At 60.4% G+C, this 27790-nt stretch overlaps 3 protein-coding genes across 3 annotated transcripts in view; all 3 read left to right on the plus strand.

Moving 5' to 3' along the window:
• ABCG4 (ATP-binding cassette, sub-family G (WHITE), member 4) overlaps nt 1-7017 on the plus strand; it is a 7797-nt gene extending 780 nt beyond the window's left edge. Inside the window, exons 2-14 of the mRNA XM_009997413.1 lie at nt 2613-2730; nt 2819-2951; nt 3180-3230; nt 3409-3554; nt 3782-3905; nt 4150-4264; nt 4442-4581; nt 4877-4975; nt 5132-5300; nt 5840-5940; nt 6263-6421; nt 6573-6691; nt 6792-7017. Of these exons, the coding sequence (XP_009995715.1) occupies nt 2613-2730; nt 2819-2951; nt 3180-3230; nt 3409-3554; nt 3782-3905; nt 4150-4264; nt 4442-4581; nt 4877-4975; nt 5132-5300; nt 5840-5940; nt 6263-6421; nt 6573-6691; nt 6792-7017 (1700 nt within the window). The remainder of the gene's footprint in view (nt 1-2612; nt 2731-2818; nt 2952-3179; nt 3231-3408; nt 3555-3781; nt 3906-4149; nt 4265-4441; nt 4582-4876; nt 4976-5131; nt 5301-5839; nt 5941-6262; nt 6422-6572; nt 6692-6791) is intronic.
• A 6541-nt stretch (nt 7018-13558) lies between these two features.
• Nucleotides 13559-18989, plus strand: NLRX1 (NLR family member X1). Its single transcript, XM_009997414.1, has 8 exons — nt 13559-13673; nt 13865-13922; nt 14297-14394; nt 14569-15185; nt 15608-17025; nt 17705-17791; nt 17871-18122; nt 18665-18989. The coding sequence occupies exons 1-8, from the start codon at nt 13559-13561 to the stop codon at nt 18981-18983; spliced, it is 2964 nt and encodes a 987-aa protein (XP_009995716.1). The 3' UTR covers nt 18984-18989.
• A 770-nt stretch (nt 18990-19759) lies between these two features.
• The window catches only part of PDZD3 (PDZ domain containing 3), a gene marked incomplete at its 3' end in the record, with an annotated part of 14863 nt that continues 6832 nt past the window's right edge, over nt 19760-27790 (plus strand). Inside the window, exons 1-9 of the mRNA XM_009997435.1 lie at nt 19760-19775; nt 20380-20407; nt 20752-20816; nt 21030-21241; nt 21380-21566; nt 21649-21785; nt 21856-22060; nt 22586-22782; nt 22945-23115. Of these exons, the coding sequence (XP_009995737.1) occupies nt 19760-19775; nt 20380-20407; nt 20752-20816; nt 21030-21241; nt 21380-21566; nt 21649-21785; nt 21856-22060; nt 22586-22782; nt 22945-23115 (1218 nt within the window). The remainder of the gene's footprint in view (nt 19776-20379; nt 20408-20751; nt 20817-21029; nt 21242-21379; nt 21567-21648; nt 21786-21855; nt 22061-22585; nt 22783-22944; nt 23116-27790) is intronic.

Here is a 27790-nt window from a genome sequence, read left to right on the forward strand (position 1 = left end):
CGGGGGAGGGGCCCCCTCGGCTCTTCTGCATGTCTTGATGTCACCCCAGCACTTCCCTCTGGCAGCTCCAGGCAGCCTCGGCTCTCCCTGCCTGCTGGAGAGAGATCAGGAGGTGGTTCCTCCACCGGGAGCCACAGCTGGAGGTGCTGTCCCCGCTGTCCCCGCTGTCCCCTGTGGCAGTGGGGGCTGGCTGGGTGATGGGGTGTGGGGTGTGGGGTCTGTCAGAGCCCAGGGTGCTGTTTGCAGGGGCTGGCCTTGCGGGGTGCGGTGCTTGGGAAGGCAGATCCCACCCCAGGGCAGGCTCTGCCCCGGGGCTGCACCAGGGAGATGGGGCAGATTTCCTGCTTCTGGGGCAGCCAGGATGGATGGGTTTCCTCAGCGCTGCTGTTTGGGGTACCATGGCTGCGTGTGATGTGTCTGCAGCAGGAGACCCCCAGGAGGGCTCTGGGCTCAGAGCCTGGAAAGAGGAATAGGTGTGATTTGCAGGGGATTTCCTCTCCAGCCGAAGCCACCGTCCCCTTTCCTGTGTGAGACTGGCCCAGAGCTCAGGGAGGGGAGAGGGGATGCAGATGGCAGCTGGTGGGTGGTAGTCGGCTTTAATTAGCTCTCTCAGTTAATGGGATGCCAATCAGGCAGCCCCGTGAGATGGAGGGGGAGCTGATCTGCAGAAGCTGAAGGCAGGCAGGGATGAGCAGGGGCCTGGGGTGAGCAGACCGAGGGCTCAGGGCTGCTCAGTGGGGTGTCCTGCCAGCAGCAGGATGAGGCCTCTGATCCTGTTCCCAGCCAGGCTCTGCAGCTTGGGAAACCAAGGCACTGAGACACACTGGGACCAGCCCTGACATCCCCCAGGATGAGATCTGCTGGTTAGTCTGGGATGCTGAGAAAGCACCCCAGGAGGAGCCATGGCATAACCACGGCTACCCCAGGGCTCTCGGCCCCCAGGAGTCCTGGGGCTGGGCTAGTTGCCAACGGGCCAGTGCCCTGCAGGGAGGGAAGGGAGCAAAGCTTGGGCAGCTGGACCAGACAGTACCCACGCTGAGGGGCGCTGGGATCCTGGGGTTGGCAGAAGGAGGGATTTCCCTCTCCCCCCTAGGCCGGGCACAGGTGGAGGAGGTGTCGGGGAGCTCTGGGTGCCTTTCCCACAGCCCCCGGATCCTGCCAGGCTGCCTGGCTCAGCTGAAGCAGGAGGTTACTGGCAGGCAATGAACGGCAGTAACCTGCGTCTGTGCCGGGGGGCTCTGCTGGGGGGGTGGGCTGTGGTGGGGAGGGGGAGGGTTATCTGGCCATGGCTTGGTCTGCCGTCAGCACGCACAGCCCCCCTGCCCACCCCTCCTGGTCCTCCCTGTGTCAGCGGGGTCGGCTTCTGGTTGCCAAGCACCTGGCTCGGAGGGATGCTGAGGAGGAACTAGGAGCTTGGGGTGCTGGACCCCCTGTTCTGGGAGACACTGGAGGGGGTGCCCCCCTAGAAGGCTTAGGGGAGACCTCATTACCACGTTCCAGTATTTAAAGGGGGGCTACCAAGAAGATGGAGACTCCCTGTTTCCAAAGAGTCACGTGGAAAAGACAAGGGGTCATGGGCACAAGTTGCTCCTGGGGGGATTCCGATTGGACACAAGAGGTAAATTTGTCACCATGAGGACAGTCAGACATTGGAACAGTCTCCCCAGGGGAGTGGTGGGTTCCCCCACATGGGACAGTTTGAAGTCTCAGCTTGACAGGGAGCTGAGCCACCTCATGTAAACTGGAGTAGTAGCTGGAGAGGTTGGACCAGATGATCCTTGAGGCCCCTTCCAACCTGCCATTCTGGGATTCTATGATTCCTTGTGTGGTGCTAGGACCATAAGCTGGTCTGGCCCTGAGACTTGCCCCAGCCTGTGGGCAGGGGATGGACATGTTGCTTTCATCCAACACCAGCTGCCAGGCAGGAGGGGTATATTCCCAGCAGGAAGATGCTCAGACTTGGTCCATGGGCTGACATTGTCCCAGCACCCTGGATACCTCATCTCCTGCCAGGGCTGTGTTTTGGGGGCAGCTCCTGAGAGCCTGAGGCTGTGCCTGTTCCTTACTCCAAACACATCATGTTCCTTCTGCCAGAAAATGCTAATCAGCTGCATTTAAAGCAGAGATAATTCCAGGTCTGATTAGCAGTGGCTGTTGCTGGGTGTCACAGCATGAATGCCAATGAAGGTGTTCCCTTGGGATTGGGGACTCTGCCTGCCCTATCCTGCCCTGCTTCCCACTGCCCCCTCCACTGCCCTAGGAACCAGGATCTGACAACATGCCCAGGACCAATGTCACAGCCTGGTAGTCTTCCTCAGCAGCTACGTGCCCTGACCCAAGGATTTCCCTGGTCTTTGCCATGATCCAGGGCAGATGCCTCTTTGGTGCTGGAAACGGATGGGGTCAGCCAAGGACCAGGGTCAGGGATCATGCTGGAAATAGCAGCTGCTGCCCCTATGGACCTGGAGGTGCTGATGGAGTCTGGAGGCACATGCAGCCCCTGGCATGATGCACAGAGGTCCTGAGGTCCCCCAGGGGCTGGGATAGCATCTCAGTCCCCACAGTGCTGCTGTCCTGGAAAGCCAAACCCGTGCTGCTCTCCCTCCCTCCAGGGTACAAGACTCTCCTCAAATGCCTGTCTGGGAAGTTCTGCCAGCGGGAGCTCATTGGGATCATGGGGCCCTCGGGTGCTGGGAAATCCACACTCATGAACATCCTGGCTGGCTACAGGTGAGGCTGGGGGAGAAGCTGGCGTGCCTGGGGGTGCAGAACTGGGGGTCCTGTGCTACATCCACCCCACCACACCTCTTTCCTGCAGGGAGACGGGCATGAAGGGCCAGATCCTGGTGAATGGGAGGCCCCGGGACCTGCGCACCTTCCGCAAGATGTCCTGCTACATCATGCAGGATGACATGCTCCTGCCACACCTCACCGTGCTGGAGGCCATGATGGTGGGTGCTGCAGGAGCCTGCTGGGCTCTCTAGGCATCCTGGGGACTGTGTCCTTGGACACTGAGCCCACATCAGGCCTTTCCAAGGGACATGGGAACAAAACCCTGCTGCTCTTGCTGCCTTCATCCTCAGCAGTGGCTCCCAGCCCTCAGCCAGGCAGGGATGGGGCAGCTGATTTTGTTCCCTACATCTGACAGTTGTGTTTCCCTGCCCACCCTCTCCCTGCAGGTCTCTGCTAACCTGAAGCTGAGTGAGAAGCAGGAGGTAAAGAAGGAGCTGGTAAGTGCAGAGGAAGGTGAGCCCAGGCCCTCTCATCTCTTCCCAAGATGGGGAGAGCAGGGACGGGAGGGCCCTGGTGGGATGTGGGGGAAGCCAAGGGGCTCCCAGCTCTGAAGGGAGGTGGCAGGGGTGGGGTGAGGGTCCATAGGAGCCCAGGGTGAAGGAGGTTGTCTCACAGGTGAACGAGATCCTGACAGCCCTGGGGCTGCTGGAGTGCTCCTACACCCGCACCATCTCGCTGTCGGGGGGGCAGCGCAAGCGCTTGGCCATCGCCCTGGAGCTGGTCAACAACCCTCCCGTCATGTTCTTCGACGAGCCCACCAGGTGAGACCACAGGGGGACAGGGCTGTCTGCCCCAGCTGGGCTTCCCTGAAGGTGGGATGTGGCTGTGCCCTGACCAGGGCTCCAAGAGAGCTGGGGCTTCAAAGGGGATGCTCTTCTCCACCGATCTGAGGGAAGAGCATCTTTAGGATGTGCTTCTCCCCCTCTCAAACTCTCCCCTTCTCTCTCTGCTGTCTCTTTCTGCTCCACCCCACCCTGCGTGGCCACAGTGGTCTGGACAGTGCCTCCTGCTTCCAGGTGGTTTCCCTGATGAGGTCCCTGGCCCAGGGTGGGCGCACCATCATCTGCACCATCCACCAGCCCAGCGCCAAGCTCTTCGAGATGTTCGACAAGGTTTGGGCTGGGCTAGGACACGGTTCTTCAGGCTTGCAGGGTCCCTCTGGCCCCAGGATGCAGAATAGAGGCCATGGGAGGGATGGGCTGCAGGCATTTGACCTGGGGCTTGTGTGGAACACAGCCCTGGTGGCTGGGGACTGGGGAGGGTGCTCGGTGTCACCCTGGGGCAGGGAGGTGGGCAGGAGCAGGTGACATTGCCCCTGGCTGCTCTGCACCTGCATGTCTTGGCATTTTCTTGCAGCTGTACATCCTAAGCCAGGGCCAGTGCATCTTCAAAGGCATCGTGACCAACCTCATCCCCTATCTGAAGGGTCTTGGCCTCTACTGCCCCACGTACCACAACCCTGCTGACTTCAGTGAGTGTCCCTGCCCCTGCTGCAGCCCCAGGGTGCTGGTTGCACAGCCCTGCCACCCACAGCAGCAGCACTTTTGCTGGGCTCCCAACCCCCCTGGCTCCCTGGCTTGGGCAGGCTGAGCAAAGTGGTGGCAAGGGCTGGCTCTGTGCCTCTCAGAGGTCCTGTCCTCCTCCACAGTTATCGAGGTGGCTTCAGGGGAGTACGGGGACCTCAACCCTGTCCTGTTCCGTGCTGTCCAGAACGGCATGTGCACCATGGCTGAGAAGAAGAGCAGCCCTGACAAGGCAGACCCCTCGTGCCCAGCACACTGTGTGACGGTGAGTGGCTGACAGAAGGCTCCTGATGTGACCAGCAGGTGACAGGGTGACACCCATCTCCATCCCCTCTGCCCCCCCAGAGTGCGTGGGTGTCCCGTGATGCCTGGAGCACCTTGGGCACAGGGAGCATGAAGGTGTTCAGCCACATTCTGCTGGTGTTGAGCCACAGCAATGCCTGTTCTCACCAGGGGTGCTGACAAGGGGCTCCCTGGGGACATTTATTTGGGTGGCATCCTAGCAGGGAGCCCACCTTGTGAACTTGACCCATGTCCCTGACGTGCCCACGCTCTTGCAGGACGTGGACCACATCGAGAGCCACACCTTTGCCACCAGCACTTCCACCCAGTTCTGCATCCTCTTCAAGAGAACCTTTATCTGCATCCTAAGGGACACGGTGAGGGCAGGGGAAGCTGGGGCTGAGGGGGTGATGGGGCCTGTTGGTCATGGAAGGCAGGCAGAGATGGGAGTGGAATGAGGGCTGGCGTGAGGTCCACCTTGAGGAGCACCCTGGGATGCTCTGCTGATGGCCCCTTCCCCTCTTTGCCTGCAGGTGCTGACCCACCTGAGGTTCATGTCCCACATCTGCATCGGGGTGTTGATCGGGCTGCTCTACCTGCACATCGGCAACGACGCGGGCAAAGTCTTCAACAACACTGGCTTCCTCTTCTTCTCCATGCTCTTCCTCATGTTTGCTGCCCTGATGCCCACCATCCTCACCTGTAAGGAGCTCCTTCCCCCAACACTCACCCAGTGCCCCCAGCCCTTGGGAGCTCCAGCTGAGGGGGGAGTGTGTGTGCTGGGCAGTGTCTGGGGCAGCCAGGTGGATTCAACAAAAGGGGGGAAATAAAAGAGGGGGGAAAAAGTTCAAACTAAGAGGTGGGGAAAACTGTTCTATTGCAGTTTTGCCCTTTATTTCATGTTTGGCTCTGATGTCCTTGCTGACTCAAAGCAGGATGCTGGAAAAGGTGGGGTTTTTTTGCTGAGAAAATGTCTGCAAAAGCTTCATTTTCAGCCACTTCGTCTTCTTTCAGTTCCTCAAAAGGTTTGCCTGAAAATCCCCAGCCAAGCTGGCTTTTCCATGCAGAAAGTTCCCACATGGGTCACTTGAGTTTCTTTCCCTGGTGACTATTGGAGGTGGTGCAGGCAGGAGGCTGCCTGGTGGTCTGTGCTGGGGCAGCATCTCATCTGCCTCCAGCAGGATGGGAGGGAGCAGCCCAGCCCAGGCCCTGCTGGCTGCTGACTCCTTGTTTCCCTGCAGTCCCCCAGGAGATGTCTGTGTTCCTGAGAGAGCACCTGAACTACTGGTACAGCCTGAAAGCCTATTATCTGGCAAAGACCATGGCAGATGTGCCCTTCCAGGTGAGATTTTGGCTAGACTAAAGCATGTCCCTGATGCTGATGTGCCTTCCTGAGTGCTGGAAGTGGTTGCCCAGGGAAGCTGTGGCTGCCCCATCCCTGGCAGTGTTGAAGGGCAGGTTGGATGGGGCTTGGAGCAGCCTGGGCTGGTGGGAGATGTCCCTGCCCATGCAGGGGGTTGGATCTAGATGATTTTTAAGGTCTCTTCCAACCCAAATCACCCCAGAGGTGGGTCCTTCATCTCCCCATCCCCCAGGGAGGGTCTGTGGGGTGAGGATGGCCATGGGTCCAGCAGAGTGGTCTCTCTTTGCTTGCCCCTCTGCAGGTGATCTGCCCCATTGCCTACTGCAGCATCGTGTACTGGATGACAGGACAGCCCCCTGAAGCCACACGCTTCCTCCTCTTCTCTGCCCTGGCCACAGCCACTGCCCTGGTGGCTCAGTCCCTTGGGCTTCTCATCGGAGCTGCTTCCACCTCCCTACAGGTCAGATGGGGCCCCAGCTTTGCCTGTTCCATGGAGCTGGGAGGAGACTTGCAGGGGGTCCCACAACCAGGTGGGGTGGAGGGAAGTCCTGCCTACGGGCAGGTGTGTGAGTGCCACAGGGACGTGACACCTGGTGGCTTCTGCCCCCCAGGTAGCCACCTTCGTGGGACCTGTCACTGCCATCCCTGTCCTGCTCTTCTCGGGCTTCTTCGTCAGCTTCAAGACCATCCCCACCTACCTGCAGTGGAGCTCCTATGTCTCCTACGTCAGGTGGGAGCCCTTGCTCTGGCCAGGAGCTCCTGCCCTGGGCTCTCCTGGGCTTGGGGGAGGGAATGGAGCTGGTGGTGACCCGTGGTGTGCTCTGCCCTAGGTATGGCTTCGAGGGGGTCATTCTCACCATCTATGCCATGGAGCGTGAGGACCTGGAGTGCCTGGAGGAGTTCTGCCCTTTCCAAAAACCCATCAAGATCCTGCAGGAGCTGGACGTGGAGGAGGCCAAGCTCTACCTGGACTTCCTTATCCTGGGCATCTTCTTCGTCATCCTGCGGCTCCTGGCTTACCTGGTCCTCAGGTACAAAGTCAAATCTGAGAGATAAAGGGTCCGAGGGGCCCCGGTGCCATTCCTGGGCCTGGCCTGCTCTGAGGGACCTTCTGCAGCTGGACACAGTGCTCCTGGCAGGTCATGGACCACGTTGGAGGCGTCGGTGGGTGCCAGCCAGGCCTGGCTCAGTCGAGAAGGGTTTTTGAGACATCTCAGAACTGTTTTAACCTTTCCACACGCTCTTCATTGCAAACGTTTTGTACAGCCCTGGCACGTGCCACCCTCTCCCCCAAGACTGCCAGACCCCATGGGGGTTGGATCTTCTCTTGTCACCTCTGCCTGGCACTGCTCTGCTCTGCCAAACACACGGGGATGCTGGGGACAGCCCCGTGAAGGTGGGTGTCTGCTGGGCAGGGCTGAGAGGAGCTGGGCAGCCCAGGCAGGAGAGGAGCAGCTCCCTGGGGCTGCCTGAGCCTGGAGCTCAGGAGGAGGCACCTGCAGAGCATGGACTGCCCAGCAGCACAGGTGTCAGTGCTGAGAAGAGCCCCAGTTGCACAAGGCTTTAGTGTTTCCTCTCGCTGCAGCCACAGAAAGTGCTGCAGCCCCTGTTTCTTTCTGCACAACTCCTTCTTCTTCTTTTTTTTTTTTTTTTTTTCTTTTTTTTTTCTTTTTTTTTTTTTTTTTTTTTTTTTTTAAGGTAACACTGTGCAAGAAGGGGGTTTTTTTACAATCCCCACAGCTTCCCAGACTGCCCAGAGGGGACAGGGAACCAGCAGGCAGAGGAGGACCTGGGACTCTGCCTCAGACTTCAGCTTGGATGCCATTCTCAGAGATGGGATCTTCCATCCCAGGGCTGTGGGAATGGGACAGTATTTCCAGACCTTAGGGAGGTCTCACGTTCAGTCCCTGTTGTCTCTGGGGTCTGGGCCAAGAAGATAAAATCAACTGACGTGGAGAGAAGTGACCAGTCCCTTCAAGTGCTGCGTGAAGGGGAACAGGGTTCCCACACCCTGCCAGTGTCAGGTGGCTGAACAGCAGGGCTGGGCTCAGCCTTGCTGTGGCTGGAGCCTCCGCTGCAGGAGAAGAGCTGGCCCTGAGCCCTTCCCTTGCACCATCTTGCTCCTCACCCCCTTCCCTCAGCACCACCGGGGCTGCCTCAGCACAACAGGGAGGACAAGCCTGGCTCAGCACCAGCTGTGCAAGGAGATGCCCCAGGGGTGTCCAGCCTGGTCACCCTGCAGACCTCCCAAGGTAACACTGTGCAAGAAGGGGGTCCCAGAAGTGCCAGAACTGGGAAGCAGATGAGACCTTGGAGCAGTTTGTTTGCATCGGGTCACCCTGACACCAGGAAGGGCTTTGCACTTTGGGACTTGTATCAGGAAAAGATCCCTTTTGGCAAATGTCTCTGGTGGCTCCTCCAAAGTCACCTGCCTCTCCACACTCCTGCTGGAGGGAAGGCACTTGGGCATCTTGCTGGTTCTCCAAGGGAACAGAGCTGAGGCTGGAGCTGGTGGGACATCTGCACATGCTGCTGGGCTGGGAGCACAGCACTCTGCTGGCACTGGTGTTGCTGGGCTGCACTGGTGTTGCTGGGCTGCACTGGTCACCCACACCCGTGGGAAACCATATGATTTTATTTTATTTTTTAGGGAGCATGGCCATGGGGATGGCAGCTCTGCCCCAGCCTGGCCTGCTGGGCACTGATGCCACATGCAGTGGGTGAGGTGCTGCTGCCACCCTCGGGGCAGCAGGGGCTGCAGGGCAAGTGCCCAGTTTCAGCCAGATCTCTGAGACTGTTCTTTGCTTTTCGTGGCTCCTGTTGGGAATGCTCCACACAGCAGGGTCTGCCTGGCCTGCACGTGTGGCAGCCCTGCTGCTGGGCACTCAGCAAGGGGGGGGTTTCCCCTGCATTGCTGTGAGGAGCTTGGAGTGGTGGGGCTTTCCTGCAGAGGGTCTGGAAGCAGGATATGCCCTGATGCCCTTTCCGTGCTGAGCACAGGGGGGTTCCCCAGGGGCTCTTGTCTGATTTTCAGCTGTCCCTCCCAAAATGCCCTTCCTCTCCTGGCTCTTCCTTCCCTGTCAGCCCTGTGCCAAGCTCTGTGATGGAGCCAGCCCAGCTTTTTTTTTTTTTTGGGGGGGGGGGGGGCTGCAGTCTCCTGGGCTGTCTGTTGTGCTGCTGGGACCTTCTTCTGTCCTGCTCTTGGGCTGTGGCTGGTTAAGCCTTGCCCAGCATGGAGTGTGCACTGCTGGGCTGAGGATTTTCCCCTGGATGGGATCCCAAGATGGCAAGAGGTGCCAACGAGCTTTGCACAGCTCCTGGGGGCTCTGGTGGTGGCTCCTGCATCCTGCACACCAGAGGCACTGATGTCCCCAGAGCTGCCTGCACCCAGCACACGGTGCCTCCTGGGACACCAGCAGCCACCACCACCACCACTCCCAGAAGGACCAGGAATGAGATAGACCAGTGATGGCCCCTCTTTGGAGCAGATGGAGCTACCAGCCACCACTGGCCAGCTTCTGATGCTGGCAGAGAAACTCCATGGGACAGGCTGCCTGAGCTTGGTATGGCCAGAGGGAGACTGCCAGGGCAGGTAGCTCCACAGGTGGGTGCTTGGACCAGTCTGTCTGGGATGGGGCAGTTGGCAGCACCCCCAGGATCTCCAGGAGAGCTCAGCACAGCCTCATGTGTGGGTTGTAGAGTCCAGACTGACCAGGTATGTGGCCCCTGCTGGGCAGAGGGCCAGGGCAAGCCTGGAGGTGGAGAATGGTGGTGTCCTTTGAGCTGGGCAAAGGGCTGGGGAGTGGGGGTTATGGGGCAGGCACCCCTTGTCCCCAGGGCTAGGGCAGCAGGAGGCATGAGGTGCCCTGGAGAGCTGCACTGGTACTCCCAGAGGAGGTGGCAGATGAATGTCTTGGTACAGAGGGGTGTGAGTGAGGGATCTGGGCACCCCGTGGCACAGAGGACCTGGGTCTGGCTGAGGTACCCTCAGGGCTGTGGGGCCCAGGCTGGGTCTGACCCTGTCCTGAGCAGGTGGGGAGCAGCCACGTGCTGGGCTGGCACACAGCAGTGAGGATGCACTTTATCAGAGCAGGGCAGAGGGGCTGGGGTGTCTCTGGCAGCAGGGATCCCAGCACGCGTCTGGATAATCATGAGGAGTGTGATGGAGGAGAGCAGGCTTCTCCCCCCACACCTCCTCTCCTCCCCCTGCCTCCCCTTGAAATGCACTTTGAATGGATGTGGCTCAGCCCATGGCTCCAGCTTACTGGGAGCACTGGTTGAACCTCAGCCCACCTTACACTGCTCCAGCCCCTGGCTCCTTCAGCCCCAGGCACGGCTGCCTCAGGCTCTGCCAACCCCCAGGTGTGCTGAGAATGCAGGCAGGGCCAGGGCCTCTCACCTCCATGCATGTCCAGGCACAAGAAGAGCAAATGCATCACCCCCAGGCTGGTGCTGAGTTTGCTGGAGGGGAGCCTGGCCTAGAGCAGGGAGAGGATGGGGCTTCTCCCAGGGTTTTTCCTCCCCCTCCCCTCAAATCAGGCAATAAAACAGTGTTTCATTCTCACTGTGTGTGAACACCATCTGTCCTGTCCCTCTGCCTGGGATCCCTGCCTGCATCCCTGTGCTTTTCCAGCCTTTGCCTTGTCCCCATGTGCAGAGGAGGTTGCACAGGGAGGTGTGTGACACAGGGCAGGGCTGGACCACGCAGTGAGCCGCAGTTATTGAAACCCAGGCTTCACACCTGGCCAGAGATGAGCTGCTTCTTTTTCCTGGGACCGTTTGCTGAAATACAGGTACAGATAACGGGGAATCTGCTCACACAGCCACAGCTCAGCCACCTGTGGGTGCCATTTGCCCAGGTCCTTCTTGCTGGGAAGAGGCTGCACAGCAAGGCCAGGGCAGTGTTGCCTTCAGCTGCAGCCTGGCAGGAACCAGGCAGGGCAGAGATGAGCTCTCTGGGGGGAGCACAGGGTTGCTGGCAGGGTCCTGCTGGCTCTCTGGGCTGTGCCACACATGCAGGTAAGTGCCCTGCAGGGAGGGACAGGGTGCCTGGGTCCCAGGAGCTGTTGAGCAGGTGGAGATGCTGCGGCTTATTCCGGCGGTTCGGAGACGCCATCTTTACTTGTTGGATTTCACACATCAATAAAACTTATATTTATAGTGTACTGCCTGGATGCCTGAGTGGGCAGAGGGCACACGTGGGAGGGGAGGGGGGTGTGCTCTGGGTACACCCAAGGGGGTGTGGATGTGGGTGCTGGGAGGGCTGGGGGCTGCACACACTGCTGGGGGTGTGCAAAGGTGAGCAGGTCTGTGGGGTCTGTGCAGGTCTTTTTGGGGGGGTGAGGGCGATTTTGGGGGTTATGGGGGTGTGAAGCACACTGCTTGTGGCTCCTGGGGGGCAGTGCTTCCCGGGACAGCACCCATGAAATACAGGTACAGATAACGGGGAATCTGCTCACACAGCCACAGCTCAGCCACCTGTGGGTGCCATTTGCCCAGGTCCTTCTTGCTGGGAAGAGGCTGCACAGCAAGGCCAGGGCAGTGTTGCCTTCAGCTGCAGCCTGGCAGGAACCAGGCAGGGCAGAGATGAGCTCTCTGGGGGGAGCACAGGGTTGCTGGCAGGGTCCTGCTGGCTCTCTGGGCTGTGCCACACATGCAGGTAAGTGCCCTGCAGGGAGGGACAGGGTGCCTGGGTCCCAGGAGCTGTTGAGCAGGTGGAGATGCTGCGGCTTATTCCGGCGGTTCGGAGACGCCAGCTGTACTTGTTGGATTTCACACATCAATAAAACTTATATTTATAGTGTACTGCCTGGATGCCTGAGTGGGCAGAGGGCACACGTGGGAGGGGAGGGGGGTGTGCTCTGGGTACACCCAAGGGGGTGTGGATGTGGGTGCTGGGAGGGCTGGGGGCTGCACACACTGCTGGGGGTGTGCAAAGGTGAGCAGGTCTGTGGGGTCTGTGCAGGTCTTTTTTGGGGGGTGAGGGTGATTTTGGGGGTTATGGGGGTGTGAAGCACACTGCTTGTGGCTCCTGGGGGGCAGTGCTTCCCGGGACAGCACCCATGGAGCCAGCAGAGCACACACAGCTCCACGGGCAGCACTGGCTCTGCTCACAGCAGGTCTGCCAACAGCAAGAGGGTAGGTATATAAGTGCATGTGGGCAGGTCTGTGCACCTGTACTGCGCAGCCGGGTGAAAGCAGGGGGTGCTGGGCTGCCCTGCCTGCCCAGCTTCCCCCAGGCTCTTTTCCCTGTGGGATTGCTGTTGTCTCATTCCCTGAGCTGTGCTGTGTGTGTGAGGCAGTGGCAGCCGAGCGCGGGGAAGGGGGGGAATTAATTCCGGAGCGAGGTCTGTCCGTCTGCAGAGGCACCAGCTGGGGATGAGGAGCCACCAGACGTGTCCGGAGGAAACCTCTTCTTGCAGTAGTGCTGGTGAGACCCTCAGAACCCCCCCAGACATGGCCCCATGGCCAGTCTCACCAGCCTGTTGGGAAAGCTGGTGACCGCAGGCGCAGGGCAGGACGGGAGCGCATTGCAGGAAGTTAGAGCTGCAAAACAGCCGCCTCCAGAGAGGAGCCTCTGCCCAGGACAGGGATGGAAAGAGGTGGCTGAGCAGCACCAGGATCTCCTCCACAGGTCCCAGGGGCTCAACCCCTGGCAGCAAGAGCACAGGGAGCCGTGGGCTGAGCCTGCCCATCAAGAAGTCCTGCTGGAGGTAATCCCACAGCGACAGCTTCACCTTTGTCCTGGGATCCAGGCCCCCATTCCACCAGGACTTAGGTCATTGTGTCCCTCTGGACACAAAAGCTGGGAGGTGGGAGGCATCAGCAAGGGAAGGGGAGGGCGTGTGGGCCAGGCATGTACCAGAGGGGTCCCTGAAGGGGGTCTGCAGTGGACGGATTGAATGGGACCCTCTGCTCGGCGGTGTCCCGGGGCTGGGAAGGGGCCAGGGATCATGGAGTGGATCAGGACACTTGGATTCAAGGTCAGCTCCACTTCCACTGCCCCTGTGCCTCAGTTTCTCTATCTGGGTAATGTGATTAGAGACTGCAAAAAGCCCAGGCTGTGGGAGGTGTGAGTGAGCTGTGTTCCTGCTCATCCTCTCCTGGGAGAGGCCAGATGCAGAGATTTTCATGCTCTACCTTCCTATCTGCTGGGGTTTGCTTACACCCTCCCTCCCCTGTGCCTCAGTTTCTCAGGATGCTGGGGGCTGGGAGCACAAGCTGTTTTCCTGAAGGATCACCCTGTGGAGCTGGGGCGGGAGCCTGAGTCAACACCAGCACAGCCTGTTCTGCCAGACTGGACTGTATCGGGGCAGGTAAGACTGGGCAGGGCCCTGCTGTGCTACATCCATGGGGAGCAGAGCTGCTGATCCTGTGTTGCCCTGCCCCAGGGAGCTGGGACAGGTGCCTGAGCACCCCAGAGCTTCTGAGCCCCTTGTCCATCTCTGGAGATGGGCACTTTGCCTGGGAAAAAGCACCCCAGGATGGGCTGGGGGTAGGTAGAACCTCAGGCTGCAAAGCTGGGCTGGGGCAGGGAACTGGCAGGGGCTGACACCCAGCCTGCCTCATGGGCTGTCCCCTCTCTTTCAGGCAGAGGATGTCACGGGCCATGCAATGCCAGAGCTGCCTGCCCAGCTGGAACCAGATGCATCAGTTCCTGCCAGGGGGCAGGGGGACCCGCAGCATGTACCTGTGTGCTGCTTCAGTGCCAGGTAAGCTGGGCTGTGTGACCCTGAAGCTGTCCTGCCCCCAGGGAAGCCCTGTCCCTGGTGAACATCCCTCTCTAGCTTCACAGTGGAACCTGCACCGTTTGTGGATCACCCCAGCAAGACATGAAGCCAGTGAGCTCAGCTGGGCTGGAGAAGGCCACCCCTGATTCTGTGTGTTCTTCTTTCCCCCCCAGGCACTGCAGGCAGCTTCCTCAGGAAGATCCTTCCCTCGAGCAGCATCTCCCTCCCCAGGTACAGTGCCACACAGCTGGGGCCTGGCCTGTTCTGCCCTGTGGCTGGTGGCCACGGGAGCTGGGTGGCTGAGCTTGGGGCCATCGGGGCTCTGCGGGCAGAGATGCTGCTTTGTCTTCCCCTAGAAACCAACCCAGCCCTCACTCCCTGCCTGCTCTGAGCTCAGCCCACCTCCTGTGCCCTGCTGTGGGTTTGCTGGGGATGCACAAGCACACGCCTTGCTCACCTGCCTTCAGTTCCCAGCCCTGCTCCTGCCCTGCCTGCTCCCCTGATGCAGGGGAAGGAAGGGGTGAGCTGGCCCTACTCAGCACTTCCCATGGGACTTGGAGCTGCTGGTCCCTGCCCTCCTGGTGACACTTTCCCTCCTCTTGCAGGGGCTGTGCTCAGCACCAGGGAGGGTCCCAGGGGCGCTCTGCCCAGCCCAGCTCCTCTCGCCATGGCCTGTCCCAGCTGAGGAACGTGGCCTATTCTGGTAAGTTTGCAGCCACGTGCTGGAGGATGGAGGGTCCTACACAGCAGGTCCTGGGCAGCCTGTGGGTTCTGTCCCCTTCACACACACCTCACTGCAGAAGCCTGGGGCAGGCAGCTTTCCCAGCCCACTGCCACTGAGAAGCCCTTGACTTGTCAAGCACCTTTCTCTTCCCAGATGCCATCAAGCAACACCAGAAGCGCCTCGCCGCGTGGTTCAGCCACCAGCCCAACGAAGAGAGGCAGTTTGGCCCTTCCTTCTCACTGGATGCAGTCCATGTGGACCCAGTGATCCGGCAGAGCTCCTTGGAGGAGATCCTGAAGCCCTCACCCGACCTCACCATCCAGAACCAGCTCCAGCAGCCCTGCAGCCGGGTTATCACCCTCCAGAACCTGTTCGACGTGGACGCCTGCGGGCGGCAGGTGAAGAACGTCGTGCTGTACGGCACTGTGGGCACAGGGAAGAGCACCCTCATCAAGAAGATGGTGGTGGACTGGTGCCACGGTCGCCTGCCCTGCTTTGAGCTGGTCATCCCCTTCTCCTGTGAGGACCTGTCTCACAGCCATGCCCCCATCTCCCTGCGGCGCCTCGTAAGCAAGAAGTACCAGCACCTCCGGGACGTGGTGCCCATGCTGGGGGCTTCCAACCTCAAGGTGCTCTTCATCCTCAACGGGCTGGAGCGCCTCAACTTGGACTTCCGTCTGGCTGGCACGGAGCTGTGCTGTGACCCCAATGAGCCTGTGCCTTCCTCTGCCATCGTGGTCAACCTGCTGAGAAAATACCTCCTGCCCGAGGTCAGTGTCCCCCCGCAGCTCCTTGGGGCTGGGGGAGAGCCCTGGGGCACTGCATGCCTGGCTGGTGTGCTGAGAGCTTGGCTGGGGGTGAACAGGCAGTCTCCAGTGGACTCCCCAAGGTGGCCTCGTGTCACTGTGGGATCTCTGTGGAGGGTCTGGTAGGGCCAAGAAGGCAGTCTGCTGGGCTGTGGGCTTCCAGGCTCTCTGTCTGTCTAGCACAGGATGGGGAAAGTGTTTCTGTTCCCTCTGCCTGGGACACAGTTGAGCCAACACCCTTTGAGCAGCAGCTTCTTGAACCCCAAACTGCCGGGTTGGGTGAGCTTTGTGGACTGGATGTGGGTGGTCCTCTTGGGACCCTGCTGAGCTTAGATCAGAGGCACAGAGGGGAGCACTTCCACACTCACCCAGCCCTCTGCTTCCAGGCCAGCATCATCGTCACCACGCGCCCGTCGGCCGTGCGCCGCATCCCTGCCAAGTACGTGGGTCGTTACGCTGAGATCTGTGGCTTCTCTGACACCAACCTGCAGAAGCTCTACTTCCAGATGAGGCTCAGCCAGCCCGGCTGCAGCGGAGAGGGCAGCGTGAGCAGCAGCTCAGGGGAGCAGGAAAACCTGGTGGAGATGTTGTCAAGGAACTTGGAGCGCCACAACCAAATAGCTGCTGCCTGCTTCCTGCCCTCTTACTGCTGGCTGGTGTGCACCACCCTGCACTTCCTCTACTTCACCAGGACGGTGCCTCCCAGCCAGACCTTAACTGGCATCTACACCAGCTTCCTGAGGCTCAACTTCAGCGGGGAGGTCCTGGACAGCACCGACCCCACCAACATCTCCATGATGAAGTACGTGGCCAAGATGGTGGGCAAGCTGGCCTACGAAGGGGTGATGTCCCGCAAGACCTGCTTCTCAGAGGATGACCTGCAGCAGTGCTTTGAGGTGGAGATGAAGACTGAGAGTGAACTCAACCTCCTGGAGGTCTTCCGCAGCGATGTCTTCCGCTTCTTCCTCACCCCATGTGTGCAGCCAGGCAAAGAGCACACCTTTGTCTTCACCATCCCGGCTATGCAAGAGTACCTGGCAGCCCTGTATGTGGTGCTGGGTGAGAAGAAGACCCTGACGCAGAGAGTGGGGAAGGAGCTGTCCGAAGTCATTGGGAAGGTGAGCGAAGACGTCGCTGTCGTGCTGAGTATCATCTCCAAGGTGCTGCCCATGCGCTTCCTGCCAGTCCTTTTCAACCTGCTCAAAATCTTCCCTCGCTACTTCTCCCGGCTGAGCGGCAGGGACCGGGATGCTATTGCCCACACCATGGCAGAGGAGCTCTTCAAAGAGGAGGACTACTACAACGATGATGTCCTGGACCAGATCAATTCCAGCATCCTGGGCGTGGAGGGCCCCATGCGCCACCCGGATGAGGCCCCTGACGACGACGAAGTCTTTGAGCTCTTCCCCATCTTCATGGGGGGGATCCTGTCCCGCCGCAACCGCGCCATCCTGGAGCAGCTGGGCTGCTCCATCAAGAACCTGGCAGCCTTTGAGATCGCCAAGGCCATGAAGAAGACAGTCATCAGGAAGAGCCGCATGGGGCTGCCCCCCTCCGAGCTGATGGATTATCTCTTCTTCCTGCACGAGTTCCAGAACGAGCGCTTCACCGCTGAGGCCGTCCGCTCCCTCCGGACCGTCAACCTCTCCTCGGTCAGGATGACCCCCCTCAAGTGCTCTGTCCTGGCAGCTGTCATGGGTACCACGTCCCACGAGGTGGAGGAGCTGAACCTGACCTCCTGCAACCTGGACACCAGCAGCCTGAGGATCCTCTTCCCGGTCCTGCTGCGATGCAAAGCCCTCCAGTGAGTACTGCCTTCTCCTGCCCTTGGGCAGCACTCAAAAATTGGGCTCCCCCTCACCCCTGCTCACCACAGGGACACACCAGGAGCTCTAGCATGGCCAAGGCAGGGGAGGGCACGCGTGCCTTTGTTTATCCTCAGTGGAGACCTAGGGGACTACAGCTTCCAGCACTCCTGGAGCAGCCTTCCCAGGGCTCTGCACGCTGGGATTTGCAGTCCCAACACCCCCTCCTTGGCCAGCTCTGCTGTCACAGCCTGGGCTGCCAGCTCCCCTGCCAGCCCCGGGGGGGCTCCCACCCTTCCAGCCCCTGTGTCCACCTGCAGTGTTCCCGTCGCCCAGGGGGTGGCGAGCCGTGCTCAGCAGAGTGGGACTCGGCTCTGCAGCATCTCCTTCCTCAGGATGCTCAGGAAAGCTTGGTGGGGTCCTGATCCCTCCTCAGACCTTCACCCACCCCCCCTGCGGCACCTGCACCCCCTTCCCCTCCCTGGGTCCTGCTGCCACAGGCTCTGCCGGCTGATGCGACCCAAGCTCGGGGGCTCTCCTTGTGGAGAGGGAGCCTTGTGTGGCCCAGGTAGGGTGGTGGTGGGGAGGGCCAGGAAAAAAACGGAGAGAACAGGGTCCCCAGCCCCGGAGGTAGCAGCCGTTTCCACCCTGCCGCCCCCCTGACTCCCTCTGCACCAGCCTGCAGCTCAACAGCCTGGGCTCCGACGCCTGCAGGGAGATCCGCGACCTGCTCCTGCACGAGAAGTGCGTGGTGAGCAACCTGCGGTGAGTGCTGCCCCTCTCCTTGCCCACCACGGGCCCCCTGCCCGGCCTCGGCGTTACCCTGAGCTCCTTGTGCCCACAGGCTGGCAAACAACCCCGTGGGCGAGCAGGGGGCACAGTACCTGGCGGAGGGGCTGGCAGGAAACCGCTCGCTGACCCACCTGTCCCTGCTGCACGCGGCGCTGGGGGACAGGGGTGCTGTGCTCATTGCTCAGCACCTGGCTGAGAACCAGCACCTCCAGGAGCTCAACTTGGGCTACAACTCCCTGACGGACACGGCTGCCCTGCGCGTGGTGGAGGTGGCCAAAAAGCACGCGGCGCTGGACAAAGTGCAGTGAGTTCACTCTGCCCTGTATCTCCCCTCTCGTGGGTCCTGATTCTGACCTGCTGTCCCTCCCTGTGGCAGTGAGCAGGGAAGCCCCTCTCTGCCTCCTGCCCCCAGCTCCCACAGTGTCATTGCATAGACTCATGGGATGGTTTGGGTTGGAAGGGACCTGAAAAATCATCCAGTTCCAACCCCTGCATGGGCAGGGACACCTCCCACCAGCCCAGGTTGCTCCAAGCCCCATCCAACCTGCCCTTCAACACTGCCAGGGATGGGGCAGCCACAGCTTCCCTGGGCAACCTGGGCCAGGCTCTCACCACCCTCACACTCCACAATTCCCTCCTCATCTCTCACCTCAATCTCCCCTCCTCCAGTTTTCATCCATCCCCCTTGTCCTCTCCCTCCCTGCCCTTGTCCCAAGTCCCTCCCCAGCTTTCCTGGAGCCCCTTCAGGCCCTGGAAGGTGCTCTAAGGTCTCCCTGGAGCCTTCTCTTCTCCAGGCTGAACCCCCCAACTCTCTCAGCCTCTCACTCCTTTTCTCTCAACCCACAGTCTGTACTTCAATGACATCAGTGAGGATGGCAAGCGGGTGCTCCACAGCCTGCGCATGGACAGGGACGGCGTCAGGGCCCTGGTCTTCCTTACAGCAGGGACTGACGTCTCTGACTACTGGTCCAATATTCTGAACGTGGTGCAGAAGAATCTGCCTTTCTGGGACCGCGAGCGGGTCCGGCAGCACCTTGCCCTCTTCCTGCAGGACCTGGAGAGCAGCCGGAGACAGACTGCCAGTCCTTGGAGGAAAGCCAAGTTCCTCCGAGTCGAGAGCGAGGTCAAGAAGATGCTGGGGAAACTGCAGCAGGGGACCCTCTGACCTGCTCTCCATCTCAGGCAGCCAGGGAGGGAGCAGGGCTGCTGGGGAGGGAACACTGGAGTGTGTCCCAGCAGCACATCCCCTTGTGCCCTTATCCACGTGGAGATGTACAGTGGTTGGGTGCTACCACTGGGTTGGGTACGTGGGGCTCAGCTCTCATCTCCGGGGAAGGATGGAGTGTGGGAGAACTGTACAGAGACCAGGCCAGGAGCAAACGGGACTTGTGCTTCTGGGCTTGTAAAGACCCAGCCCCTGCACCCTGGCCACTGCTGGCCTGGCCACTTAGCCACGAGCAGTGGCAGAGGGGCAGGACTCAGGCTTGCTTGTGAAACCTTTGGTAGCATTAAAGTGCACTGCTTTGTTTCCAGGGAAGCACAGTAGTGCCAAGGCTCCTCTCCTCTCTGGGCCCTTCCTTGGGGAGGAATGTGGAGGCACTGGTGAGGCCGTGTCCCTCCAGCAGCTGGAGTGGAGGGCTCTGGCCCTTTCCCACCTCACGGGGCTGGGATGGGGCAGCCCGATTCTGCTGCAGCCCGTGCTGAACCACTTGGTCTTCACTGCCATGAGCTGCTGTTGGGGGCAGCTGGAAGCTGGGACACCAGGAGCTGTTCCCCAGCTGTCCCAGGGTGCTGGTCCCTGCCCCAGGGCTGGCAGTGCCTCGGGGCTGGGAGGGCAGGGGAGACGTCGGGGCTGTTTAACCATTAAACCCGGGGCGTCTTGGAAGAGGCGGGGGAACCGCCTTTGTCGACCCCTGCCGCCCTCTGGCATTCCCTGCAGCCATGAAGCAAACAAAAGGTACGTGCTGGGGGCAGCGGGGCTTCATCCTGAGGAGACCCTTCCCCACATACACATCTCCAATGTCCGAGCCCAGCCAGGCCATGGGAAGGACCTAGAGACATTCAGATGGACACTGTGGGGACACTTCCTCAGGAATTCCCTCTCCTTGGGTTTGGTGGTCCTTGTGCTGGAAGAGGTGGGGGGGGGTTTATCAGAAGGTGGGCAAGGGAGGATGTCTGTCTCAATCTCCTGGCTCCAGCCAGCTCTCTTGGGCTCTGGTGACCCTTCTCATCCCTCACTTAAAAGTTCTGTAACCCCCCAGGACTTACCTCCACCTGCACACCATCTTCTGGCCCCACCTTTCCCCTGTGCTGCAGGACACTGCTGGACTGGGCAGCAGGTCTCCTGCTGCTTTGAAATACAATAGGACACTGGTGGTGGGGCCAAGTGCTGAGCTGTGCCCAGGCAGACCCTGTAGCTGGGGGGCAGAGGGTCTGGGGGGGTCTGCATCGACTCAGCAAACTGCCCATGAGCCTGTGAATGGACAAGCCTTGAGAGCTTGAGACTGTGGGGTCTGCTCCTGGCTGCTGGCTCCTGCACTGATTCTTCTCTCCCTCTGCAGGGCTGGAGGGTGACAAGAAGTCCATCATGTAAGTGCTTAGCTACCCCTGACCAGGGGCTTCCCAGGGCTCCTGGTGCCACAGCTGAGCTGTGCTGGGGCACATCCTCAGCTGAGGTGGTGTGGATCACACCTGCCAATCCCAGCTGCCTGCCCCAGGAAAGTCTTCCCTGAGTTGTTAACTCGGGAGGCGTGTGGGGGACACTGCAAGAGGGAGAACCACTCCTGGTTTTCCTCAAATAAGAGGCACTGGAGCTGTGGCTCCAGCTGGCCCTCCCTGGGAGGAACGGAGCTTCCCATGGCAGGGCTGGGGCAGCCAGGGGTAGGGTTGTGCTGCTGCACTAACCTGGCCTCTCCCGCCCTTTATCATTTCAGAAAATTCGAGTTTAACCCCAAAGATGGGATAGACAACCCTGCCTTGTCACTGACTGAGGACACGGGTAAATACCCTTCTCTCCCCAGGGTTGTCCCTGTGTCAAGCACAGGGCTCTGGCCCCTGGGAATCACTGGGTCCTGGGCTCTCTCCTGCCAGGGAGCTGTGGGGAGGTGAACGTGTGAGGCAGCAGGGCTGGGGACACCCCAGGCCAGGCTGGGGTAGGGAAGGGGTGCTGGGATCCCTGCAGAGCCCCGCACACGGGCTGTGCCCCACGCAGATGGTGAGGGCGTGGGGGAGCCCCGCTTCTACCTGCTGAGCAAGGACAGCACCGAGACCTTCGGGTTCTGCCTCCACGAGGAGCTGGGCTGCCGGGGCCACGTCATCCGGCAGCTGGAGCTGGGGGGGCTGGCCCAGCGCAGGGGGCTGCAGGACGGGGACCGGCTCCTCCAGGTCAACGGGCACTTCGTGGACAACATGGACCACCAGAGGGTAAGCAAGCTGGGAGCACCTCGGGGCTGTGGGAAAGCTTAGGTGTGTCCTCGCCCCACAAGCCGGTGGGACCCCACTTCTCCCTGGGGGCTTTGGAGGGGCTGCTTTGCCCGAGGTTCACAGCCTGGGTCCTTCCAGGTGGTGCAGAAGATCAAGGCGAGCGGGAACCAGGTCCTGCTGGCGGTGCTGGATGGAGCATCCTACGAAGCAGCCAGAGCCCTGGGCAGGGACCTGTCCCAGATGCTGCCCGCAGAGATCCGCCCTCGCCTCTGCCACGTCGTGCGGGACAAGAGCGGGTTTGGCTTCAGCGTCTCGGGGCCGGAAGGTGAAGCGGTGGGATGAGCAGAGCTGTGAGCCCCCCTTGCATCCCCCTGCTCAGCCTGGGCTGCCTCTCCTCCTCCCTGCAGGCATCAAGGGCACCTTCCAGCTGTCGGTGCGGCAGGACGGGCCAGCAGAGAGGGCCGGGGTGCCAGCAGGCTCCTGGCTGCTGGAGCTGAACGGGGCCAGCGTCAGGAGCTACTCGCACGCTCAGCTCAACAGAAAGGTGCCTGGTCCCGCTCGGGGGTGGGTGAGGGGCTGGGAATGTTGCTGAGCACCTCGCCTTTCCCCTCCAGCTGAAGCAGAGCGGCAGCAAGGTGACGCTGCTGGTGGCATCCAGTGCTGTGGAGGAGTTTTACCGCCTGCGGGGTCTGCAGGTCACAGCCGCCTTGGCCGACACCTCCTGGCTCCCCTTCAAGGCCCGGGAGCTGCACATGGTGAAGGGTCCAGCTGGTTACGGGTTCCTGCTCAAGGAGGACAACTGCAGCTCAGGGACCACAGGTGAGCGGGCTGCGGGGGGCAAGCGGTGCCTGAGCATGTCTGTGGGTCAGGAATGGACCCATAGAATCCCAGAATGCCAGGTTGGAAGGGGCCTCAAGGATCATCTGGTCCAACCTCTCCAGCTACTACTCCAGTTTACATGAGGTGGCTCAGCTCCCTGTCAAGCTGAGACTTCAAACTGTCCCATGTGGGGGAACCCACCACTCCCCTGGGGAGACTGTTCCAATGTCTGACTGTCCTCATGGTGACAAATTTACCTCTTGTGTCCAATCGGAATCCCCCCAGGAGCAACTTGTGCCCATGACCCCTTGTCTTTTCCACGTGACTCTTTGGGAATAGGGAGTCTCCATCTTCTTGGTAGCCCCCCTATGGTGATGGGATCCCCATGGTGATGGGAATAGCTTCAAGCCCTGTGCCCACAGCAGGACCCCTTCCCCAGCTGCACAGGGGTCAGCAGAGCCAGTTTCCCCCCTGGCTGGATGTCTCTGTGAGCATCTCCCCACCTTCCCTGTCTCCCTGGGGCAGGCCAGTTCCTGTGGGATGTGGATGTGGGGCTGCCAGCTGAGCAGGCAGGGATGAAGGACGGGGACCGTTTGCTGGCTGTGAATGGCGAGAGCATCGAGGGGCTGGACCACCAGCAGACAGTGCTCAGGATCTGTGCCCATGAAGACCAGGTGACCCTGCTGGTCATCGACCCTGCCGCAGATCAGTTCTACCAGTCGGTAGGTTTTGGGGACCCAGCGTGGTCCTGCCCCTGCTAGGAAGCCCTGGATGGTGGGATGGAGGTCTTGCCTCCAGGCTTGAACAGTGAGGTCCTCTCCAGGGGACCTGGCTTGCCGTGCAGTGCCAGGAGCTGCATGGCTACCCCTCTTCTGTTCTTCCAGATCGGGCTGTCCCCTCTGCTGTCCTTTGAGGAAGGTGACCCTGCCTCAGGCTCCCACACACCCTCCCTGTCCTCTCCCAGTGGCTCCCCCAGACTCTGTCATGTTGAGGTGGAACCAAAGAGACCAGACTCCTGGCTGGTGGCTGTTGCCAACAGTATAGGGTTCACACAGGTAACACATCTCTTGCCAGGCACTCACGGTGCTGACGCTGCTCTGAGTCCTGGCACCCTCCTGCCCTGCCTGTCCTAATATGTCCCTGACACCCATGACACTGGCAGGAGGGGGCTGTGTGGTACCCCTGGCCACAGGGGCCAGGCAGAAAGACCCCTCCAACCTGCCCATGGAGCGTGGTGGGGTGGGTGGCTGTGTGCTGCCTGCAATGCCCCTCTCTGTCCCTGCAGAGCCCACGCCAGGAGGAGCAGAGGAGGCTGCACCAGGCGTTCTAGTGGCCCAGGAGGACCCTGCCTCCATCCAGGCTCCTCCACACAGCACCTCGAGCCAGCCCGTTGGGGTCCCCACTCAGCTGCTGTGTCTCTGTGCCTGCAATGGTGCTGGCACCATCACAGAGACTTATCTCCACTGGCTGAGGCTGGCTCCAAGCTTTGACCAACCACGGCGGTGGCTGCTTGTATCCTGAAGACAGACCTGTGTCCTTGTCTGCTCAGCTGCCTCCAGATGTATCTAGAGACACTGCACTGAAGCTCTTGCCCAGCTCCAAGCTCTGGGAGCTCACAGAAGAGCCAAGACACTGCCCTCCAGGCTGTGACCCAAGGGACCGGGGAGCCTGAGGCTTGGCTCTGCCCAGCGTGAACCTTCAGGCTGCTGTCAGAAGGGGAAAGGGAGTCCTGGAGGAACCCCCTACCTCCCAGCCTGTTGCTCAGCTCTGCATGGACATCTCTCTTGAGCTCCTCTTCTCATCCTCCCTGAGGACCTGTGGATGGTGTGTCCACCAGCCATCACAGCCCTGTTCCTGTGAGAACAGTCCCGTTGGGGTACGATTAAAGGACAAATCCATGTGGCTGTTCATGTGAGTAACGTTATGGACACAACTGTGACTCAGCAGTGCATCCCAGGGCCAGGCAGGACCAGTCTTCTCTTACTCATTGCCAGGCCCTTTCTGGGAGACACAGCAGGCAGAGGGGGACAAACGTGGTGACCACAGGAAGGACAAGCAGGCTGCCCCTGTGCTGAGATCCCAGCAGCTGTGACCAGGCAGGGGCTCCAGGGAGGCTTGGCTGGGGGAGGTTTCCCCTTGCAGGGTGACGTACCAGAAGCAGCTGTGTGTGCACCCTCTCCTGCCTGGCAGGGCTGTGACAATGCCAGGGGGGGCAGGAGGGAGCCCTGGAGGGAAAGTTTTACCTCTCTCTGTCGAGCGTGGGAGAGTGAAAATGAGGCACAGAGTTTTGCATGTGGCAAAGACCGCAAACCTCTGGCTGAGGTTTTACCTCTGCTAAAATCAGCCCCTTCTCGAGCACTGATGGAAACAGTGAGGCAACGACTTTTGCAGGCAGGGAAGTCTCTGCCTCTGTGGTCTCCCCTGCCTGTGCTGACCACAGCACCCAGGGTGCAGTGTGTCCATGGCCAGAGCCTTTGCATGCTGGCAGCGTGGGAGGGAGCAGGGGTGGCCACCAGCACACTGCTTTGGGGCTGAGCAGTACCTGCCCAGGACCCCTCCTTGGTACCTTGGCCCAGCAGTGACTTTTTCCCAGCCTTTCTCTGCTCCCAAAGCCAGGGGGATATGGACAACTTTCTGCCATCATTGCTGGCCTCTCTAAGCAACTGCTGTGCTGCACACCAGGGTCTCCTGAGACAGCACAGGCAGTCCCTGGGCTGGAGCCCCACGTGCAAGGGAAGCTCTGTGCCAGTCTTCTGGAATCACTTGCTGCTGGGAAGGGCTAGTCCCTAGGAAGGAGATGCAGGGCAGTGGGCATCCCTTGCTTGCTCCAGCCTCTGCTTCCTTCAGACTTTACCCAGGGGCTCTTTTGCATGTCAGCCTCCTGGTTTCCTGTACTTCTCTTCAGCTTGGCTTTCTGCAGCCAGAGGGAAGAAGGAAGGGACAGAGTCAAGAGCAGCTCTTTAAAGGGGGTTGGCCCAGGGACGTCAAGAGCTGTCAAATGGCCCAGAGGAAGCCTGCCTGGGGGTGCTTGCCCCTGGAAAACCTGGCTGGCACACACCTCCAGCTCCAACACCAGCACCAGGGCAGGGTTTGTGCAGACACCTGCCAGACACAGAGCCAAGGTGTAGCCGGTTTTACCTGAAGAAGCTCTGCTGGAGAGACACACACTCATTTGTGACTGAGGGCTGGGATTTTGCAGTGGAGATGGAGCAGTGCCACAGTGCATGGAGGCTTGGAGACCCCTTCCAAAACCCCACCCCAGGTGCTCTTCCAGCCTGGCACACGCTTGCAGTTTCAGAGGCATGGTGGAGAGGCTGAGGGCTGCCAGAGCCTCCCTCTTGGCCCTCTCTTTGCTCTCACTCACAGCCATGATGGATGAGATGCCCACGGGTGGGCAGAGGCACCTGGACACACTCTTGGCCACTGGCCACCAGGCTGGAGGGAAGTGATTTCCAAGCAACCAGCGTGGTGTGGCTCTCCAGAGCAATGGTGGTGAGTGACCACAGTACTGAGCAGAGCCCTGGCAGGGGCTGAGGGGCAGAAGCAACCTGGAGCCCTGCAGAGAGGTGCTGGACTCCTCTTTCCCACAGGGAGGGAACAGTCCCAAGGAAGGTAACCTTTGCTTGAAGTCTCACACGTAAATACAGCTACGACCTGGAGTGAATCATGCCCAGGGAAGCAGATAGTTAGGAATGCAATTGCTCAAGCATGTTCCCTGATCTCTTTGGACTGGGGCCATGGTGATTTTTTTATATTTGGCTCTACAGAGCTGGTATAAAACCCTCCCCAGCCCTCTTCCCAGGTACTTGTGGTATCCTGGAGCTGGCCAGGGCACCCTCCAGTGGTCAATCCGGCTTGACTATTAGCCAGAATCCATTAACATCTAATGGGAAAAGCCTCAGGAACACAGCCTCAATAAATGTTGACATATTTGAGGTCAATATAATCCTTAGGAAAATTTGCCCAAGTAATTAAAGCCAGACAAGGAGCTGCCTGTCTCAGAAATATTTACCAAGCTTTACTAAAGGCAGTAAAATCAAGACAGAGAGTTTTACAGCCAAAATATGCAGGGCTCCCTTGCTGTGTCTGGTGCTTCCTGCTGCTTCCTGATGCCTCAGAACACCGTGTGCTGGGCAGGAGCTCATCATGAGCCACCAGACAGCCCTGGTCCCAGGGAGAAAGACTCGTGGAAGAAAGCAGAGCTGGAGCTGGAGTGGGGCAGCACAGTGACACAGGCTGATGCAGGATGTGTGTGCACCGTGAGGGCAGGGCTGGGAGTCACGGGTGCTGCAGAAGCAAAGGGGTGAGCTCTTGTTGTGGGCTTCACCTCCAGTCTGGACTCCTCAGAGGTCAAGGTTGTGCTGTCCAACCTACAAGCCTGACCCCAGTCTCTGGGCACTCACTATCCCCCCAGAGTGACACTGGCCAACCTGCAGCATTTGCTGCTTTGTTTTGTCTTCTTTCCTCCTCCAAGCCCGTGCTGCGAGGCTGACTCTGTGCCTCACCAGCCCCAGCTGGTTTTTGCAAAGGATGTCTTCTTCTGCCTGGGAAGGGAGGCTGAAAAGAGGATCTGGAGACAGTGAAGAAATGGCTGAACTTCCTTTCAGGCCCATGTTGCAATTTCTGAAGGTTTGGTGTTGTCAGCTCTGCCCAATCACTGCCCTGCTCCTGCTCTCCTCTCTCCCTGTTGGAGCTGGGCTGCAGCAGCTCCAGAGGGTTTTTCCTTCCCCTGCCTTAGCAGAGGGAGATGCCGGGAGAGCCGGACACCAGCCTCCCAACTGCACCATGGGCTGTTCCCAGTTCTCAATCCCAGCTCCAGCTCCCAGTCCCAGCTCTCAATCCCAGCTCCCAGTCCCAGCTCCCGCTCCCAATCCCAGCCCCAGCTCCAGCCTCCAGCTCCCAGTTCCATCCCCAGCTCCCAGCCCCAGCTCCCAGTCCCAGCTCCAGCTCTCAATCCCAGCCCCAGCTCCAGCCTCCAGCTCCCAGTTCCATCCCCAGCTCCCAGCCCCAGCTCCCAGTCCCAGCTCCAGCTCTCAATCCCAGCCCCAGCTCCAGCCTCCAGCTCCCAGTTCCATCCCCAGCTCCCAGCCCCAGCTCCCAGTCCCAGCTCCAGCTCTCAATCCCAGCCCCAGCTCCAGCCTCCAGCTCCCAGTTCCATCCCCAGCTCCCAGCCCCAGCTCCCAGTCCCAGCTCCAGCTCTCAATCCCAGCCCCAGCTCCAGCCTCCAGCTCCCAGTTCCATCCCCAGCTCCCAGCCCCAGCTCCCAGTCCCAGCTCCAGCTCTCAATCCCAGCCCCAGCTCCAGCCTCCAGCTCCCAGTTCCATCCCCAGCTCCCAGCCCCAGCTCCCAGTCCCAGCTCCAGCTCTCAATCCCAGCCCCAGCTCCAGCCTCCAGCTCCCAGTTCCATCCCCAGCTCCCAGCCCCAGCTCCCAGTCCCATCTCCAGCTCCCAGTCCCATCTCCAGCTCCCAGTCCCATCTCCAGCTCCCATCTCCATCATCTCCATCCCCAGCTCCACCCGCACCCTCCGCCCTGCCCCTCCCTCCCGCATTCCCGGTGCGCTCCCGGTGGAGCGGGGCAGGCTGGGGTGGGTTTCTGTGCAGGGGGGGCTCACATCAGGGGTCTCAGCCCCCTTCTCACCCGGCCAGCTTCCTTCTTTCCCACCTCGGGGGTGCGTGCAGCCCCTCAGGGCTCAGCCGGGTGGGGACGAGGGAGGCAGAGGGCGCCCGGC

The sequence above is a fragment of the Chaetura pelagica genome, unplaced genomic scaffold (assembly GCF_000747805.2).
Source record: "Chaetura pelagica isolate M959 unplaced genomic scaffold, ChaPel_1.0 scaffold775, whole genome shotgun sequence".
NCBI classification, from domain to species: Eukaryota; Metazoa; Chordata; class Aves; order Apodiformes; family Apodidae; genus Chaetura; species Chaetura pelagica.